General features: G+C 46.5%; 1 protein-coding gene across 5 annotated transcripts in view; it reads left to right on the top strand.

The window, feature by feature from the left end:
• The window catches only part of ACACA (acetyl-CoA carboxylase alpha), a 281,347-nt gene that overhangs the window by 246,545 nt on the left and 14,340 nt on the right, over nucleotides 1-20,462 (top strand). For 4 of the 5 annotated variants that reach the window (XM_008695440.2, XM_008695439.2, XM_040640950.1 and 1 more), the window contains 2 exons: nucleotides 5,442-5,578; nucleotides 7,170-9,438. In XM_008695440.2, the coding sequence (XP_008693662.1) occupies nucleotides 5,442-5,578; nucleotides 7,170-7,293 (261 nt within the window). In that variant the 3' untranslated portion in view covers nucleotides 7,294-9,438. Of the gene's footprint in view, nucleotides 1-5,441; nucleotides 5,579-7,169; nucleotides 9,439-20,462 lie in introns of those variants that run through there. The other variant, XM_008695441.2, reaches the window with a different exon arrangement.

Raw genomic sequence — 20,462 nt, 5'->3', positions numbered from 1 at the left:
CAGGGAGGAACTCCCAAGATTTGCCGTCATTGTTAAAGCCAGTGAATCTGGGTGCTTCTAAGATTCACCTCTGTTAAGCCTACCCATTTCTTTACGACTGAAAAGCTTTTTTAGATAAATATTTCAGATGTGCAGCAGGCAAGCGCAGCCTTATGTGACATCTGGTTCAGGTTAAGGTCAGTCTGTGGCATCATAATTGAGTGAGACAATTTTGTCAGTGGCTACTGGCAGCTCCTAGTGGAAGTTGGCATTGAAAGTCACGCAAGTGTAAAATAAGAGGTTGTTCTCCAGTTCAGAGTGGCCGGCTAGGTAAATGGAGTGTGTGTGTGTGGCCAGGAGAGGCCCGCACCGCCTCCCTACCACATTAGTCAGTAATGGACGTGCATGGCCTCAGTAAGCACAAGGATGAGGAGAAGGAATAGCTTCCCTCCGAGCATGAAGTGAGTGAATAGGCCCTTCAGTTCCTTAGCATCCTGTATCCAGGGGACGGTGCATCCGGAGAAGCCAGTCCTTGCCGTGTCGTCGAGGTGGAGAGAACAGTGGGCTGTGTGTGCACAGACTCCAGCTGGAAATCGAGTGCAGGAGACAACCCCGGCCCCACAGGCAGGAGGCCGCCGCCCGAGGTGCTGGGAACCAACCGTACCCAGGAACTAAGGCTATTCCCTCCCTCCTGCCTACAAAAGACCACATTCTCTTGAGCTCCGTACTACGGGACGACAGCTGAGGAGAGAAAGGGCGGGCGGCGATGCTGCGATGTGGCTTTGAAACCTCCTTCCATATTCTGCAGCCTCAGCAGGACCTAGTTTAGTGTGGGGTGGGTGATAAAATCTGGAGCGCCCTTGAGAGAAGAAAGTGTTGCACAGTTGAAACGCCGTCTCTGCTGCCTGGGAAGGGCTGACACAGAATCGGCTCCGTATTTGGGAATGGCTTAAAACCTTAAAAATGTCATCCCCCCCACCATTGGTTCTTCAAACAGTGATAGATATTGTGCACTGTGTCTCAGGTGCAAATACCGGCCAAGTCCAGACCTTGGCTTTGCACCGGGAAGTAACCTTCTGATCCTCAGTGCGGTTACTGGCAGGGAAAGGCATTTAGCGATAGGTATCTGTGAGCCATGCGGTGTGTTTTTTTGTCCCAGAGAATCTGTCTTTTAATCTTAATCCTAAAGAGATTTGGGGACAGAAAATTTGAAGACACTGCGATGTTATGTAACTTAGCAGGGCAAGTCTTTTGTTTCCCATAGAGGACTCTTCCTGAGAGTCACGGGACTCCACCGGAACCCACTGGGACAGTCCTGTTGTAGGAAATAGTAAGGTTTATGGCCTAGGGCTTCGCTGCAGAGAGAGGCAAAGCATCACTGCAGGTCCCTGCAAACAGTACCAAGAACTGGGGTTTAAATTGGGTCATAGGAACACAGTGCGTGTCTGTTGTGCGGGTAGGTTCTCGGTCTCGATTCTTAGATCCACAGTCTGAGTTATGTGGTATTTCAAAGACTGATTTTCCCCCAAGCCCCAGGAGTAGAAACCGAGATGAGAACTCTGTGTGGGGCCGTGAGCAGAACGTGGTCTTGGAATCTCACAAACGTTGCACACCCCAGCCTTGCAGACTTGGATATGGTGTTTATTTAAGCCTCCGTCCCCTCCTGTGTAAAGCAGAGATGACGTTTCTTTCACAGGGTTGAGTGAGTTTTAAATGACACAATAAAGAAGGTATGGAGCACAGTGCCTGGCACTTAGTAGACACTCAAAAGACGCCTGTTCGCTCCTCTTCGCTCAGCTCAGCACACATCAGAGGGTGAACTAAGAGCTACAGGTGTGACTTCACGATTGTGGCAGGAGCCGTGAGCACAGTCGAGTCTCAGTACGTGTCCTTTGACGTGGCTTGCTCTAACTTACCCACAGGCTAGGGTGCCGTAATACGGTCTTGTGATCCGGGTCATTCACCACCCACTCACGCTTACTCTGGATTTCCAAACGAGATGGTCGGTCAGTGGAGGCCCTTGAGAGGATGACAGAGGAAAAAGCACCATTGATGGGCTTGTCTGATTTCCCCTGTCCCCAAAGCCCGGTCTCATGCTACCCCTGGCCAAGTCCCATGCACCGAACTTCTGATTTCGGGCCAGGGAAGGAGGAGGGAAGACAGAACCTGGGAAACATTTTTTTGGCCCTGGGTGGGGCTGAGACCAGAGTAGCTCTGAGGAGACAGGGTCCACAGGCCACCCCAGCCCACATGGCTGTTTGCTGTTTTACTCCAAAGCCTCAGAAAAAAAAAAAAAATCACACTGCCGGAGGTATCTCCAGAAAGCTCCCCAGTTGAGTTATCTACAGGGCATGGTAATCAGGACTCAGATTCATCAGACTGTGCCCTGGTCACTCTCTGGTCCTCCTGTACACTGAATAAGGAGGACTTAACAGCTATCCAATCCTTAGAAAGGAGACTTTCTAAACAGGTCATTTAGATTTTGTGCGATAGACTAATTACTACGTACAATTAGTGAGGCTGCGTAGTGCCCGAGATTCTTATCCACTGATGCAGAGAAGGATAAAGCATCCGCTGAACAGGTACTGTAAGGCCAGTGTGGCGATGTTTAATTATCAATACTTTATTGGTATTAAAATGTTCGATTGGGATGAGTGTGAGGCAGGCGACTCGTGAGCCCAGGCCTGTCATGAGATTAGCAGCCCAGCATTTCACACTTGCTTTTAAAATCCACACTGGAAATAATCAGCCACGTTTTCATAATGTTAAGGAGGGAAATGATAAGGGCTTCCCTTTCTGGGAATAGGGTTGGCCCGTCCTTCTGGATGGCTGGGATGATGAGCCTTACATCTTGGTTCTCGGAGGGCAGGTAGGGAACTGTAGCCTCCTTAACTCCGTAGAAGGGAGCCTTGCAGTACCCTACACCCTCCCAGGCCCGTTAAGAAAACCCTGTGGCACTGTGGGTGCTGACGTTTGTTTGTTCCTGCTGCAAATGCTATTGACGAGGGTTTGGGACCCCATCGCCTTGGCATACGCTGCCATGATGGACGCTTGACTGAGGTTTGGCTTGGTGGTTGTCGTCCAGTTGTCGTATTTAGAGCGAACAGCAAATCTTTCATACGTGTTGCCCTTAATTCCTGTCTAGGAACTTTTGAAATGGTTAATTTCAACACCTGGCATATCCTGTGGCTGCGGGAGGGGAAGGCAGAGTTCTCTCTAGAGGGTAGCTGGCTTTCCAGCGCAGTGTCTGAGCATCGTTAGAAGCAGGCGTCTCGTTAGCTAATACATTACACCAATCAAGGAGAGTTATCTTAAGCCACAATTAATCTGCTCCCTGGCATATGTTGATAGGAAAGCATCATGCTGTTTCTTAATTAAAAGCAAACGGATTAAAAATGATTAATAAGAGTATTAAATATTCTCCTAAAGGCTTTGGGATTCTTGGGTAAATCTAGTTTTGTTTTGTTTCCCATTCTGAAACCCAAGAAGCATTCACTGTTTTATTTTTTCCAACCCTCAAAATCTGCATAAGTAAGGGCCTGTGCCTAAGTCCTCAAGCCATGGAGAAGTCTAAATTACCAACGATAGAGTTGGAGATGTCCGAGTTCGGCGGCAGTGGGTAAGAGTCCCAATGTATCCAGTCCATATGTGGGGCGCATGGCGCCGGGGATACCGGAGAGAAGACCACTGCAGTGTGGGGAAGACATGGCCACGCACCTCCTTTCCTTCCGAACAAGACACTTCCCTGCCCTTTGCCTCAGAGATGGCAGCAGAAGTCCTGACCGAGGCTCGGGCTGACACTGGCTTGGCCATCACACCCTCGCTAGGAGAGCTGATCTTTGTATCCGCTGTCCCAAACAGAGGGCACGTTGGGGGCCAGAAAAAGAACTGCATTAAAGAACGAGGAAGGGCACACTGCTGACCCTTAATCCCCTGCTCCTTAATCCTTCCACTGTGAAGGGCTCCTTAAGAATTTTTAGAAACGTGGAAGCCAGTCACATGATGTAATAAATAAGCGGTCACAGCTAACTCACCGGCTAAGTGAGAGATGTGGAAGTGAGAGTCTACGAGAAGCCATTCCTTTTGAAGGCATGAAGTAGAAAGTTAGAAAACCGCACAGCGCTGTTTCTGACTGCATGCTGCCCTTGAGGGGGGTGAAGACGACATTCCCTCTGTGCCTCCTGGCTCCTGCAGTGACAGCCATGGCTCCGACGCCTTGCTTGTATACAGGTTTCCTGAGCCACGTCTCAAGCCTCAAAGCCTCTGAGAGTCCCTAATGCACCCACCTATTAAATTACAGCGCCAAACTCATTGTCATTCTGACTTTGACTTCGTTAGTGATAACAGAGAAGGATAGCGCACCTTTAAATGACGAGCTTTGTGTTTAATTACCCAAACAAAATGACATAAATATGAATGAGCCCTAATGGTGGTACTTGGTTTTCCGGAAACCATTAACAAAACGATTCCTAAATGATTTGTAAAGAAAATGAGAGGAGAAGAGAGCAAGGAGAAGGCTATTAGGTTTCTAACACACTCCTGAATTATTATGTAGTCAACTACCTAGGAAATACTCAGCTAAATGATCTCGAAAAAAAGGAGGCACAAGGTGGTTTGTTGAGATTTTCAGGGTTACAGACACCTTACCCCTTTGGAATATTCTCACAGACAGTAAAATGGGGGGTAGGTTTCTGACCTAGTGGCTCTCCCCTAGCATCAAGGCTTCCCCAACCGCGCAAGTCCTCTGCCAGCCTGGCAGGGGCTAGAGACTTACAGTTTAAGAATTGTGGATCACCTCCTCAGAAAAGACAACGTTTCATTTGAATTTTTTTTACAGATATTTAGAGTGCACACGCAAGCAGGGGGTGGAGGGGGGAGGGAGAGAGAGAATCTCAAGCAGGCTCTGCACTGAGCATGGAGCTGGACACCAGGCTCGATCTCACAACCCCGAGATCATGACCTGAGCAGAAATCAAGAGTCGGATGCTCAACGACTGAGCCACCCCGGCACCCCTTAGGTTTTTTTAAACACACGTTGACTTCTATTTTTTAGGTAAACTCTACACCCACGTGGGTCTCACACTCACAACCACGAGATCAAGAGTCACGTGCTCCACTGTGTGAGCCAGGCAGGCGCCTCTCAATCAGCACTGCACTAAACAATTCGGGCTTTTAACTGTTTCTCTCCAGCCCATCAGCTGGTTCCAGTCTGTCAGCCTTTGTGGAGTAGGTAGAGACCTACAGTGATAGGACTGAAGTCAGAGTGTGAACCTGGGTGCCTCCAGGAGCCCAAGTGGATGCTTCAAGAGGCATCTTGTACCAAAAAAAGAAAAGAGAATGAGGACACTCCTGTCCTGAGGCCTCTTTCCACTACAAGGCCAGCAGTCGTGCAGAACCGTGAACAATCAGGGTGTCCAGCCTGGCTTAGCCTCTGGTGTTTGACCAAGAGTTGTCTGTTTGCAGGCCTACGTTTGGGACAATAACAAGGATCTGGTGGAGTGGCTGGAGAAGCAGCTGACCGAGGAAGATGGTGTTCGCTCAGTAATCGAGGAAAACATCAAGTATATCAGCAGAGACTACGTCCTGAAGCAGATCCGCAGGTGAGACCCACAGCGGGGGATTTCTGTAGGAGAAGCTGGGCTCGCTTCCTGGGAAGGAGCAAAGATTTAAGAACAGATCGTGAGAAGATGCCTTATGATCTTTGTGGGGTTTTCTGTTTGAGACCGCTGTAGTTGACCCTCTGATAAAAACAGAGCCCAGAAACACAGTTGTTTCTCCGCTCCTGGTCCCTCGGGCACTTAGGGATCTCCACGAGACGAAGGCCTAGTTCACTGTGCCCGACCGGTACCTCCAAGTGATCCTCAGACTGGACGAACGATTCTGTGCGAAAAGCACGGCCTAGCAGCTCCTCCCCTCCCACAGCCAAGAGTTTTCAGTGTTCTCCATCGAGTGGGTGGTGGAGGCGGCTGGGGACATAAATGTCAGTTCGGGAGACAGATCTGTACTCAGGGGGACCCATTATTTACAGTTTACCCCCTTTGCTTTATCACTTGTGAGGAGTGCGCTTGCTTTCCCATAGATACACCCTCCCATAAACCTACCGAGGATGAGTGACATGGATCACGGCCCTTTGCCCCAGATAGTAAAGTGTGTTTGCTCTTACCTAACCACAGTAGGAGCAATTTTAGTAAATTTAACGTTGATAGGGGTTTTTTTGAGAGGGAAAGGAGAGAGAGAATACCAAGCAGGCTGCACACTCTGTGCTGAGTGCAGTGCGGGGCTTGATCTTATGACCTGAGCCGAAGTCAAGAGTCGGACACTTAACCGACTGAGCTACCCAGGCGCCCCACCACTGATGGAAGCTTTTACCTAGTCCACCGTTTGTAGAACATTGCTCGTTTTGCTGTCGTCTGATGTTTTCTCATGATTAATATTACACTGGAATATTACATCCCTGAAGTGGCCTTCACGGGGGTACCACATCTGGAGACATGATGTCATCTGCCCCTCCTGGTGTTAGAATCACCTGGTCAAGATGCTACTTACTGATCTCCCCCATTGCACCCGATAAACAGTCAGTCTGGGGGGAGACACTGGAGGGCCGTCGCAGGTACCCTGTTCCTCAGCAGGATTCCCGCCTAGATCCAGCACCCGTGGAGGGCTCTGGTCTGAGCCGGCCTTTACGGCGAGGTTGCAAAAGGATAACTTTCCAACTCTGTCCTCCACAGTCCCCACTCCAGTTCTCCTGTAAGCATGAAGTCTTCTTTCTCCATTCATGTATGTATTCATTAGTCTACACCAATAATGAATTTCTATTTTTTTAATAATTTGCAATTCATTATTACACTCACTTCAATGCCCAAAATGTCCCAGACTGAGCCAGTAGGAACACCTTTGTGCCGGTTCCATTTTCTTTGTGACACACCCCCACTGCTTTTATTAGGGGGTTTTTTTGGGTTTTCGTCTTTGTTTTTGTTTTAATTCCTTACTTTCTGGCGTAGCGAAACGTGTCAGGTCCATCTCGTAGTTGCCTTGCTGCTGGCGACTCTTCATGTAGGAAGACAAATCCGGTGAGGGGTGGCTGGGGAAGCTGCAGTGGGTTCTGTCAGCATGCTCCCAGACAGTTCTTAAGCTCCCGTCATCTAGACGCTGCTGCTCTCTCTTCCTCACCGTCCGCAATCCTCTCTCCAGCTTGGTACAGGCCAATCCCGAGGTTGCCATGGACTCCATCGTTCACATGACTCAGCACATCTCACCCACGCAGCGAGCAGAAGTCGTGCGGATCCTCTCCACCATGGACTCCCCTTCAACGTAGAAAGGGCTTCCTGCCCATCCCCGCCCTGCCTCTGGAGAAAAGGGCTAGAGCTGCCTCTTATAGCCAAAACCACTCTACTGAGAAGGCACAGGAGACCCAGCGCTGGAATCCAAGTGGCATTTTGCTTCCCCTTGAACGTTTTCGGGTTATGCATGACGTACCGGGATATAGGATCACAAAGCCCCCAGCGGTCACACCTGTCCCGTTCAGTATTTATTACCTTGTCTGGGACTGCAGCCCTCTGTCCCTGCCAGGACCTGCGAAGGCAATGAAGGGTACAAGACTGTACCATGAGGCCTCACTACACAAAAGCAGGGCTGCTGCTCCTGGCCTGACAGCTCCCCGGCCCCAGCCCAGGGAAATGGGCGGCGGTGTCAGGCAGTCGGCAGCCCGCCCTCGCCCCTGGCCCCATGAGCCTGCGGCCGCCGGCAACAGACGAGGGCCAGGGCGAGGAGGAAGCCCCGAGTCTTTCTTTTTTTTTTTTTTACCTCCATGTTCAGCCTGGTACGCACTAGGTGCTGGAGAGGAATAGTTCCCAATTTACTCACACCAAGGTACCTGTCTCTTCTTCATGGAGTATAAAATCTGCAAGCTCCGTGGGAACTCAAAGATGAGGGCAAAACCATGATCCAGGAAGCAGACCGAGTCACTGTTGTTGATTTAGGGGCCTCGACTGTGGGTTTGATTCCCTTAGAGCAAATGGAAAGATGGTTGGCCTACCCTACCTTGCATGTCACCGCTCACCAGCTGTTGACCTGCTGGGAGTCACATAGTGCAGTAGCCTGAGCTGGGGCCGAAGAGGAGCCTGGGGGAGCGGCCCTTTCTGTGGCTGATGGGAAGTAGTTACTTCATGCCACAGGGGGAGTGGGCCCGACAGTCTCTCTTTTTTAGGACTTGGAAGGTTACTACTTACTATGAAGCCTGGAGCTTTGATAGTTATAAAAGGTCACTAGTGCCTACAGAGTCACTCCGCTCTATTTCCAGGGTGACTCTCCTAGCAGCGGTACGGCTGGTCTCCCCACAGCTGCTGAAAGGAACCCTGCTGACGTCTCTGCTCTCAGCACCAGGAGCCGGCCTTCCCCGTGTGAGCAGGCTTCCCGGGAACACAGAATCCACGTGACCTTAAGCTGACCTACAACTCCGTCGTGGTGCTGCTGTCTTCCGGGCTCACCGGTCCCTCCCTGGCCAGCGGCAGGGGCCTCCTCACCAGTGGTGGAGGGAGTTTATTACTCAAGGAGGAGAGAGCGTGCGCATTCCCCCGTCGGTGTTCCTAAAGCGAGAGCGGCTGGTGGACCGTCCGGGTCTTACGGTGCAGCTAATTGCATTTGTCACTGATGACCAAGGAGGAAATAAATCACTAAGACATTTCGGTGCAGTGGTATGAACACTTTCGTACGAGCTACAGTTTTGAGCCTTAACGCTATAGTCCGCGCACAAGGAGCCCCGCCTCCCTTCTCCGGGAACCGCTTGTGCAGATGGGCACCGGATACATCACTGACTGCTCTCGGGAGCTCGGCGCCTCGGCCAGGCTGCCCTGGTGCGAAGTGCAGGCGTTCAGCACCATCGACGAGGGCAGGAAGGGGTGGGGAACAACGTTCAGTCCAGAAAGAAGCATCCACTACTGCTGGTATCAGCTTAAGTAAAAACTGGATTTGTCTTGGACCAGATTATTCTTTTCCGTAATTAGTAAGATTCCGTATACCTGTAGGCGGTACAAACCCCTCTGCTTGCCCTGGCATTTCTTCAGAGGCAGGGCGGGTCACACTTGTTTTACCTCTCCCCCTTCACCAGAGTTCCTCTCTAGATGTCTGTATGGCCTACCCCCCTGTCCCCAGAGTGCCTCCCTGCAGGTCTCCCCCGGACGGGGATTCTTCTTACAGAGAAGCCAGGAAGAGCCATAGAACGTGAGCAACCTGATACTCCCCCAGCCCGTTGCATACGTGAGGTTACTGAGCTCGGAGGAGTATCAGTGATGCATTGACAAGACTTGCCTGAGCTGAGATGGCCATATTCACTTAGTTCACAAAGCAGCCTTCACTGGTCTCATTGAGAATTCGAGGGACACATACCCTGATGAGCAAGGAGCATCAGTAAATTGTATTCTTTTCACATTTTGTTGAAATAAACCTCCACATTTGTAGAAGAGTCACTGTTTGTCATTTCAACCCGTGCCCAGCGACCTCTTTCGTGTTCCCCTGAGCAGGGGAGCTTTCGGCAGTGGTAGGGTGAGCCCCTGTTTGGCTGCTGAAGCTGAACCCTTAGAGGGACAGCCCAGCATGCATGCGTGGCTTCTGCAAAGTCACACCGTTCAGAGACTGCGGGGCTTTTCAGACCACACACCCTTGCTGGCCTGGCAGTTTCAGGGGTGGTCTTAAAAGGTTTGCATGATTTTGTGGAATTTTCTGGGTCAAGTGAAGAGTGAACCATTTTCAGAGCTCACCTCAAGCCAGTTTTATGGAAAGGTTATGGATTCTCTGAATAATTTAGCTGCTTAATGGATTTTGAACCCTAACTTTGGGCACAAAAAGGCACTAGGGGCAGGAATCTCATGCTTGTGTGCCTTCAACCCTCTGCCTCAGTTTCTCTCTATAAATCCATGTGGTTGAAGCAAAGAGCAAACACCAATCCCTAAACATTTGCAAAGAAAGGTAGAAGCCACAAGACAGTAGGGAAAGGAGACACTGACCTATGCTGATTGTTAAACTTGGTATGCTGTCTGGGATGTTTAGCAAAGCAGAGGGTGGTTTTTCCTAAATGTTTTATTTTAAATATATTTTATATGTCTACATAATTAATATATTGTAAATATATATCCATTTGAATCACTCTAAGGTAGATGTTCTTAGAAAGAATAATAAGAAGGGAGATCCGAGGGGAAATTACTACTCTTTGCCACCAGCTGCCACCCTCCATGGGCAGGGAATCCTGGTTGGCCTTAGAGGCCTTGGGCCTGCTTCCCTCCTCCCTACGCAGATGAGAGGCAGACCCCAAGATAGGACCTTGAAGCTGTCCTTGCTCTCAGCCCACACCTGTTGGGGAAGGTCAGCAAGAAGAATGGGGAAAGACTCTGCTCCGGGAAATTTCCTGACACACACAATGCTTTCTTCTGTTAGGGAGTGATATTACTTTCATTAGTCTTTTTAATAAAAGAAAAATTTAAAACCTTCACTGGTATTACCGGGATAATAAGAACAGCAGGGATTCCGTGTTCTAGTCCTAGGCCCGCCAACATTTCCCCAGCTGAAAAACACGGCCATCGTGATGAATACAACTGCCTAATTGCCACCACAGGGAGGACCCAATGTGCAAGGCTTGCCGAGAGGCCCAGAGAGGAACCGAGCTGGGAGGGGAACTCAAATGCTGGCTCCCTGGCTGAGCACTGGAAAGCCGAAAGCTGAGCCCACCTGCTCCAGACAGTGAGGCAGAAAGTGGTAAGAGCCACATGAGTGTGCAGACAATGAAGGGCCGAAGCCTCCCGGTAGAGAGTGGTTTCCAGAAGGGAAAGGAAGGCAAGGGGTCTCAAGTCAGAGCACCAACATTTGCAAAGTTCTCAAGGGACGCGAGGAATGTTGGGAGAGGAACACAGCAGTGCTTTAGGGCAGGAAGGACAATGACATCTGAAAGCAAGCAGGTGACGATCACGGATCCCTTTAAGTGCTAGGCCAAGGAAGAAGATTGGTCCTGGAGAGAGTGGGAGACATTTGGTGGTTTGGGGGCATGGGAAGACAGGGTACAAAAGTTTAGAAAGCAGCCTGAGTGAAAAGACCACTGCCTTGTGTGCCAGGAAATCTAGCTTCAAGCCCAGCTCCATGTGTGTATGTCAGTGAGCCGGGGGGGTCACCTAGGATAATAAGCCCAGGCCACCCCAGGAGGCATAGAGATAATAAGCAACTGTCAGCTGTTTTCAATACTCCAGCAATCCTGGGTGTGCCTCAGCTGAGGCTCACCCTGCCACTGTCTTTCTGATGACAGTTTGCCACCCCAGGTAGTGCTGGCTACCTCATGCTGGCCAGAAGTTCCAGTTAATGATAATAAGTAATGGGAACAGGACATCTTCATAAATGCAGTGTTTGAGTAGGCAAAATCTTCAAAAACAAGATTCCCTGAGGTTGGGGGAGGGGTGCAAAGAGGATGGGGTGGGAGAGGATAATGGTGTCTCAGCCCTGAGAGGACCTGGAGCCACCAAGTGGGCTCTGCCCATTGGGCACCATAAGAAGAGGAAACAGACTGGAGCTCACAGGTGGCTTAATGATGGGCCTAATCCCAAACATTCTTATCGACGACTGATCTGGAGTGAGCAGGAAGGATTGGGGGTGAGGAGAGACAGAAAGGACTAAAGACACCCAGGCCCTAACTTGAGAAAAAGCTAACAGAACACTCTTGTCCATGCTAACACGGGTGGGTATTTTCAGGCCACGTAAAAGAGCACAGACTTTGGAATAAGCCTGAGCTGGTTTCAAATATCTGGTCCCTCATTCCTATTCTTTGGAAAAGTTCGTGCATCCTTAATTTGTGAAATATGGATAATAACAAAGAACTCAAAGGGGCTTTTGGAAAATTGCCTTGTTAGTTAACACAAATCAAGCGACGGACATCAGAGCAAATTCTCAATATATGTTAGGGTTCTCCATGCTCTACCCCTTCCTTGTGCTCACAAGATACAGGGTCTCTCATCGCTCTGGAGTATCTTCCTCAAAGCTTTCAGAGAACCGTCCCCCTTACCTGAGCAGAAATCTAGGGATTGTCTTCAGACACTAGTTACATGGACACAATGCAAAAGTGTCACTGAGGACTGCTATGGTCTGAATGTCCCCCAAAATTGATGTGTTGAAATCCTAGCCCCCAACAGTGATATATTAGAAGGTGGGGGTTTGGGTGGTGCTTGAGTCATAAGGGTGCACCCTTCATGAACAGGATTAGTGCCTTCTAAGAGGATCCAGACAGATCCCTTCCCTTTTTCATCATGTGAAAATACAACATGAAGTCGGGGACCCCAGGAGAGAGCCCGCACCTGACCGTGCTGGCATTCTAGTCTCAGACTTCCATTTTGTTGTGGCAGTCCAAATGGACTAAGACCAAAAACTCGGACCACAATGGTACCGTAACAAACCTAAACATGTGGAAGCAGGTGGCTATATAGAGGGAATGTACCTCCACATAACAGAGGACCAATATGACAAACCCACAGCAATACCAAACTCAACGATGTAAAGCTAAAAGCTTTTCTTCTACGATCGAAGATCAGAAAAAAGATAAAGGATCAGAAAAAAAGATAAGGATGCCCATTCTTGCCACTTCTATTCAATGTAGTACTGGAAGTCCTAGCCAGAGCAATGAGGCAAGAAAGAAAATGCATATAAATTGGAAAGGAAGAAGTAAAACACTATGATATATATATCACTATCATATCACTGATATATCTATATATCATATATGTATCATGTCAAAGCAAAAATTAAATATATTATATATATCTCCCTAAAGATGCAACCAAAAAATTATTAGAATAATGAGTTCAGTAAAGTTGTAGGATACAAAAATCAATACACAAAAATCAGTTGCATTTCTATACAATAATAAACTATTAGAGAAATTAAGAAAATCCCATTTGTGAGTGAATTAAAAAAAAGAAATAAAAACCTAGGAACAAATTTTACCAAGGAAAAAGATCCATACGCTGAAAACTATAAGACACTGATGAAATAAATTGAAGAAGACACAAATAAATGGAAAAATACTCTATGTTCACAGACTAGAAAAATTAGTATTGTTAAAATATCCATACTACCCAAACCAATCTACAGATTCAGTGCAATCCCTATCAAAATATTCTACCAAAATGACATGTTTCATAGAACTAGAAGTAATAATTCTTTTTTTTTTTTTTAAAGATTTATTTATTTATTTATTTGACAGAGACAGCCAGCGAGAGAGGGAACACAAGCAGGGGGAGTGGGAGAGGAAGAAGCAGGCTCCCAGCGGAGGAGCCTGATGTGGGACTCGATCCCGGAACGCCAGGATCACGCCCTGAGCCGAAGGCAGACGCTTTAACGACTGCGCTACCCAGGCGCCCCTAGAAGTAATAATTCTAAAATTTGCATGGAACCACAGGAGACCCCATATAGCCAAAGTAATACTGAAAAAGAAGAATGAAGCTAGAGGCATCACACTTCCTGATTTCAAACTATATTACAAAGCTATAGTCATCAAAACGTCATGGTATTGGCATAAAAACAGACACACAGATCAATAGAACAGAATAGAGAACCCAGAAATAACCCCAGGCATGTAAGGTCAATTAGTTTACAACAAAGGAACCCAGAATATACAAGGGGAAAATGATAGTTGCTTCAATAAATACTGTTGGGAAAACTGGACAGCCACATGCAAAAGAATGAAACCAGACCTTTATACCAACAAAAAAAATCAACTCAAAATGGATTAGAAACTTGTATGTAAAACCTGAAACCATAAACTCCTAGAAGAAAACGTAAGGGCTAAACTCCTTGACATCAGTCTTGACAATGATTTTTTGAATTTTACACCAAAAGCAAAGGCAACAAAAGCAAAAATAAACAAGTGGTACTACATTAAACTAAAAAGCTTCTGCACAGCAAAGTAAACCACCAACAGAATGAATGAAAAGGCAACCTATGGGAGAAAATATTTGCAAACCATCTATCTGATAAAGGGTTAATATCCTAAATATATAAAGAACTCATAACAACCCCCAGCAAAATAAACCATCTGATTAAAAGAAGAGGAACTGAATAGACATTTTTCCAAAGATGACCAACAAATGGCCAACAAGTACATGAAAACGTGTTCACCATTCATCATCAGGGAAAATGCAAATCAAAACCACAAGGAGATATCACCTCACGCCGGTCAGAATGGCTAACATCAAAGACAAGAGATAACAAGTGTTGCGGGAGAATGTGAAAGAAAGAAAAACTTGTGCACTGTTGGTGGGAATGTAAATTGGTGCAGCCACTATGGAAAATAGTATGCGGTTTCTTTAAAGATTTAAAAATAGAACTACCATGTGATCCAGAAATCCCACTTCTGGGTATACAGCCAAAGAAAAACTCAATACATGAGAAATAAATCAAAAAACGGGCAGCAGATATGAACAGACACTTTTCTTTTCTTTTTTTTTTTTTAAAGATTTTATTTATTTATTTGACAGAGAGAGACAGCCAGCGAGAGAGGGAACACAAGCAGGGGGAGTGGGAGAGGAAGAAGCAGGCTCATAGCAGAGGAGCCCGATGTGGGGCTCGATCCCAGAACGCCAGGATCATGCCCTGAGCCGAAGGCAGACGCTTAACAACTGAGCCACCCAGGCGCCCCAGAACAGACACTTTTCCAATGAAGACATACAAATGGCTAACAGACACATGAAAAAATGTTCAAAATCATTAGCCATCAGGGAAATTCAAATCAAAGCCACATTGAGATACCACCTTACGACAGTTAGAATGGCAAAAATTGACAAGGCAAGAAACAATTGTTGGAGAGAATGTGGAGAAAGGGGATCCCTCTTACACTGTTGGTGGGACTGCAAGTTGGTACAGCCATTTTGGAAAACAGTGTGGAGGTCCCTTAAAAAGTTAAAAATAGAGCTACCCTATGATCCAGCAATTGCACTACTGGGTATTTACCCCAAAGATACAGCTGTAGTGAAGAGAAGGGCAATATGTTCATAGCAGCATTGTCCACAATAGCTAAACTGTGGAAGGAGCCGAGATGCCCTTCAACAGACAAATGGATAAAGAAGATGTGGTCCATATATACAATGGAATATTACTCAGCCATCAGAAAGAACAATTACCCCACATTTGCAGCAACATGGATGGGACTGGAGGAGATTATGCTAAGTGAAATAAGTCAAGCAGAGAAAGACAATTATCATATGGTTTCACTCATTTATAGAACATAAGAAATAGCAGGAAGATTGGTAGGAGAAGGAAGGGAAGAATGAAGGGGGGGTAAACAGAAGGGAGAATGAACCACGAAAAACTGTGGACTCTGGGAAACAAACTGAGGGCTTCAGAAGGGAGGGGGGTGGGGGAATGGGATAGGCTGGTGATGGGTAGTAAGGAGGGCACATATTGCATGGTGCACTGGGTGTTATACGCAAATAATGAATCATGGAACACTACATCAAAAACTAAGGATATACTGTATGGTGACTAACATAACATAATAAAAAATTATTATAAAAAAAGAAAAGAAAATGAAAACAATGTTGATATCTGTACTCCCACATTACAGAATTATTCACAATAGCCACCATATGGAAACAAGCTAAGTGTCCATCAGCAGACGAATGGATAATGAAGATGTGAGATGCACACATATATAAAGGAACCCCACTCAGCCACGAGAAAGAAGGGAATCCTGCCATTTGTGACAACACGGGTGGACTTTAAGGACATTATCCTATGTAAAAGAAGCCAAACAGGGGCGCCTGGGTGGCACAGCGGTTAAAGCGTCTGCCTTCGGCTCAGGGCGTGATCCTGGAGTTCCGGGATCGAGCCCCACATCAGGCTCCTCTGCTATGAGCCTGCTTCTTCCTCTCCCACTCCCCCTGCTTGTGTTCCCTCTCTCACTGGCTGTCTCTATCTCTGTCAAATAAATAAATAAAATCTTTAAAAAAAAAAAAAAAAAAAAAAAGAAGCCAAACAGAGAAAGACAAATACTGTATGGTATCACTTGTATGTGGAATAATAATATAAAAAAAAAACCCACAAAACCCTCAAATTCATACAAATAGAGGGAAAAAGTGATTGCCAGGGGCTTGGTGGGGGTTGGGGCGAAAGGGTTTGGGAAAAGAGTACGAACTTGCAGCTATAAGATGAATAAGGTCCGAGGATCTAGCGTACAACATGGGGACTACAGTTGATAACGCTGTATCATATAATGGAAATATAAGACGGCAGGAATTGTGTTCTCTCTCTCTCTCTCTCTCTCTCTCTCTCACACACACACACACACACACACACACAGTGTTGAGTAAATGGAAAGAATCCTTTCACAATGCACCTGTGTAGCAAATCACCACAGTATACACTTCAAATATCTTACAATTATGTATGTCAATTATGCCTCAATAAAGCCAAAATAAAAAAAAAATGATACCAGGAGTGAGGAGCTGTAACAAACCTAAAAACGTAGAAGTGGCTTTGGAAGAGTTTGGAGGTTTGGAGAAAAAGCCTACATTGCCATGGACAGACCTTACATGTGATTTGGGTGAGGGCTCAGAAGAGGAAGAGAGCTGTAGAGAAAGCCTCCGTCTTCTTGGAGAATCATAAGTGACGGCCAACTGAATGCTGATAGAAATATGGTCATTCTGACGGTGCTTCCAACAGAAATGAGGAATGTGTTATGGGAAATTCGAGGAAGGGTGATCCTTGTTAAAAAGTGGCAAAGAACTTGGCTGAATTGCGTTCATGTTCCAGTATTTTGTGGGAGGTAAGAACTTGGGAGCAATAAAGCTGTTTCTAAGCAAAGTATTGAAGGTGCAGCTTGGCTTCTCCTGAATTTTTATAGTAAAATGTGAGAAGAGAAAAAGGACTTGAAAGGGAGAATTGTGAAAAGGGAAGCAGAAATGTAAAGTTTGAAAAATGCTCCATATCCCTATTGCAAAAAATGAGGAAGGATGTTCTGAAGAAAACACAAGGGTAGGGCCAGGGACCCTTTGATACGGAAATTAGCGTAAGCATAATGCGCGGACTTCAGGGGAAGGAGACTGGAAGCAAAGGAGGAAGATTGTTGGACTTAGACTTTACAGGAGGGGATCCTAGAACTACTCAGCTTCTAACACGCTCTTTTCTGTAAGACAAGGGAGAAGATTGGGGCGCCTGGCCGAGTTGGTAGAGCATGTGACTCTAGATCTAGGGGTCATGAGTTTGAGCCCCACGCCGGGCATACAGCCTACTGGGGAAAAAAAAAAGAAAGACAAGGGAAGAAGGACCCCAAAGGCAATTCAGAGATCATGAGAGCCACCTCAGTTGCAAAAGGCTGGGGGCTGGGGGGCCCACATTGCCTGGGTTTTAATAGGCCAGATAATGAGCCCACCCAAAGCACCAGACCCTTGCCCAGCAGAGCCGTGGGGTGGGGCCCCTCCTGAAGACTCCACGGTAGTGCTGCTGACACTTTATTCTAGCCCAGGAGAGCTGCTGTGTGGACTGTGTCCAGCAAAGCCATGGGGGCAGGTAGACCCCAGGGGGTCCAGTGTGTCTGAAAGACAAGACCCCCACTCAGTGTGCCTGGCAGGTGGCAGAACATCAAGTTAAAGACAGTTCTCAACCTTAAGATTTAATGTTTGCCTTTTGGGCTTTGGATTAGCTTGGGACCGGTCACCCCTTCTTTCTCTAGTTCTTTTGGAATGGTAATGTCTGTCCTGTGCCTTCCCCCCACTGTGTTTCGGAAGCACCTAATCTGTTTGATTTCACGGTTCGTGGCTGGAGGGGAATTTACCTCAGGAGGAATCATACCTTGAGTCTCACACATATCTGACCTGGATGCTGTTTAGATGAGACTTTGACTCTTAGACTCTTAAGTTGATGCTGGAATGAGTTAAGGCTTTTGGGGCTGTTGGCATGGAAAGGCTAGTGTCCATGTGATGAGGACGTGAATGGTAAGCGCTGGAGACAGAATGCTATGGTCTAAATGTTTCTCCTCCCCCCATTTATGTTGCAATCCCAACCCCCACAGGTGATGGTAGTAGTAGCTGGGGCCTTTGGGAGGTACTTAAGTCATGAGAACAGAGTCCTCATGAATAGGCTCAGTGCCTTATAAAAGAGAATCCAGAGAGACCCCTTCTGCCATGTGAGGATATAACAAGAAGTCTATGACCTAGAAGAAAGCCCTCATCCAAACACGTGGTACCCTCGTCTTGGACTTCCAGCTCCCAGAACTGTTAGAAATAAATTTCTGTTGGGGCGCCTGGGTGGCTCAGTCAGTTGAGCAACCGACTCTTGATTTCGGCTCGGGTCATCTCAGGGTCGTGGGATCAAGCCCTGCTCTGGGATCCATGCTCAGTGGGGAGTCTGCCATTCCCTCTGCTCTTCCCCCTGCTCGCTCTCTCTCTCTCTCTCTCTCAAATAAGTAAAACCTTTAAAATAAAAATAGAATTGCTGTTGCTTAGAAGCTATCCAGTTGGTGGTACTTTGTTACCGCAGCCAATGGACTAAGACAGAAAAGGCTGAGCTCTAAGTCTGGGTGTGCTTACAGTGGGGCCTTGAGCAGCTCAAGGGCCTTCTGGAGTCTTAGTTTCCCTAGAGTGTATAAGGAGAGGCTGAATGAGAAATTCCCTAAGATCCCTTCCATATCTAGAAGGATTCTAATCTGGGATCATGGATGAAGCTAAAGTCTGCGTAAAAACATTCCATATCCAGTGACGTTGTCAGTAACAGGATTAATCTCAGTGGGAAACAACAGACCAGCAGTCTAGCCAAAACTTTAACAGCCATGAGAAATAAGACACTCTTATATAAGGGGACTTATAAGTTCTCCAGGAAGGAAAGACCAGAGAGGGTCCCATCTATCCACACACAGCAAACTGGCTGTGAACTTACACACATGTGTAGAGGAGATGCAAGAGGGCCCATCAGAAAGCAAAAGCCAGAACAGATTAAAAAACTGCCTAAATTTTTAATGTGTTCCTCAACACACACACACACACACACACACACACACACACACACAATTAACAGAAAGTAGAAGCCTTAGTGGCACAAGGTCTTTGAGTGCAACATCTGCTCAAACTTTTGACTGACCATTAGGTGACTGGCTGACCATCAGTCACAAGGGTGATACCTATGAAGTTAGGCTTAAACAGAAGAATGAGTGGGGCACCTGGCCGGCTCAGTCAGAAGAGCATGTAACTCTAGATCTCAGGGTGGTGAGGTCAAGCCCCACATTAGGTATTAAAATAACTTTAAAATAAATTTTAAAAAATAAAAAGAATTTTAAAAAGATTTTATTTGAGAGAGAGACAAAGCACAAGCAGGGGGAGGGACAGAGAGAGAAGGATAAGCAGACTCCCCACTAAACGGGGAGCCCAATGTGGGGCTTGATCCCAGGACCCTGAGATCATGACCTGAGCTAAAGTCAGATGCTTAACTGACTGAGTCACCCAGGTGCCCCAAAACAAGAATTTTTATTTTTTAAATTTTTTACAAAGATTTTTATTTATTTATTTATTTATTTATTTATTTGAGAGAGAGAGCACACACAAATAGGCAAAGTGGCAGGCAGAGGGAAAGGGAGGAGGCTCCCCGCTGAGCAGAGAGCCCAATGTGGGGCTTGATCCCAGGACCTTGGGATTATGACATGAGCTGAAAGCAGATGCTTAACTGACTGAGCCACCCAGGTGCCCCAAAGCAAGAATTTTTAAAAAGAAAACCTGAGCAGAGACGTTAGCTTCTGCATACCATGGGGGAAACAGAATCCACAGATTTAGTCAAGTTATTAAACAAAACAAAAGCAAAAAAAAAAAAAACACACACAAAAAACCACCTTTGGGGAGAAAAGTCAGAATCCATAGTTGCTATATTATAAAAATGTGCAATTTTCAACAAAAAAATTGAGACAATCAAAGAAACAGGAGAGCAAAACCCATCCCCAGCTCAGAAGAAATAAAAAACAGACAATAGAAACTGTTTCATTATAGGTGCAGATGTTGAACTCAGCAGATAAAGGCTTCAAATCATCTATTACAGAAATTTGTGAAGTAAATTTTGAATAAAATTCTGATATGTGCTATAATAGAGATAAGCCTTGAAGACATTTATGCTAAATGACACATTACTCCAGACACAAAATAGGAAATATCGCATGATTCCCCTTATATGAGGTATCTAGAATTGTCAAATTCACAGAGACAAAGTAGCATAGTGCTTACCAGAGGCTGAAGGGAGGAGGAAATGGGGACTTATCATTTTATGGGTACAGGGTTTCAGTTTGGGATAATGAAAGAGTTCTGGAGATGGATAGTGGGGATGGTTGCATAACAGTGTGAATATACTTAATGCCATTGAACTGTACACTTAAAAACTGTTAAAACAGTAAAGTTTGTTATGTATATTTACAATTTTTTAAAAGATTTTATATTATTTGAGATAGAGCGAGAGTGAGAGAGAGAGCACAACTAGGGGGAGCAG

This window comes from Ursus maritimus, unplaced genomic scaffold (assembly GCF_017311325.1).
Source record: "Ursus maritimus isolate PB19 unplaced genomic scaffold, ASM1731132v1 scaffold_24, whole genome shotgun sequence".
Lineage (NCBI taxonomy): Eukaryota > Metazoa > Chordata > Mammalia > Carnivora > Ursidae > Ursus > Ursus maritimus.
This window is presented reverse-complemented; position numbering and strand designations above follow the sequence as displayed.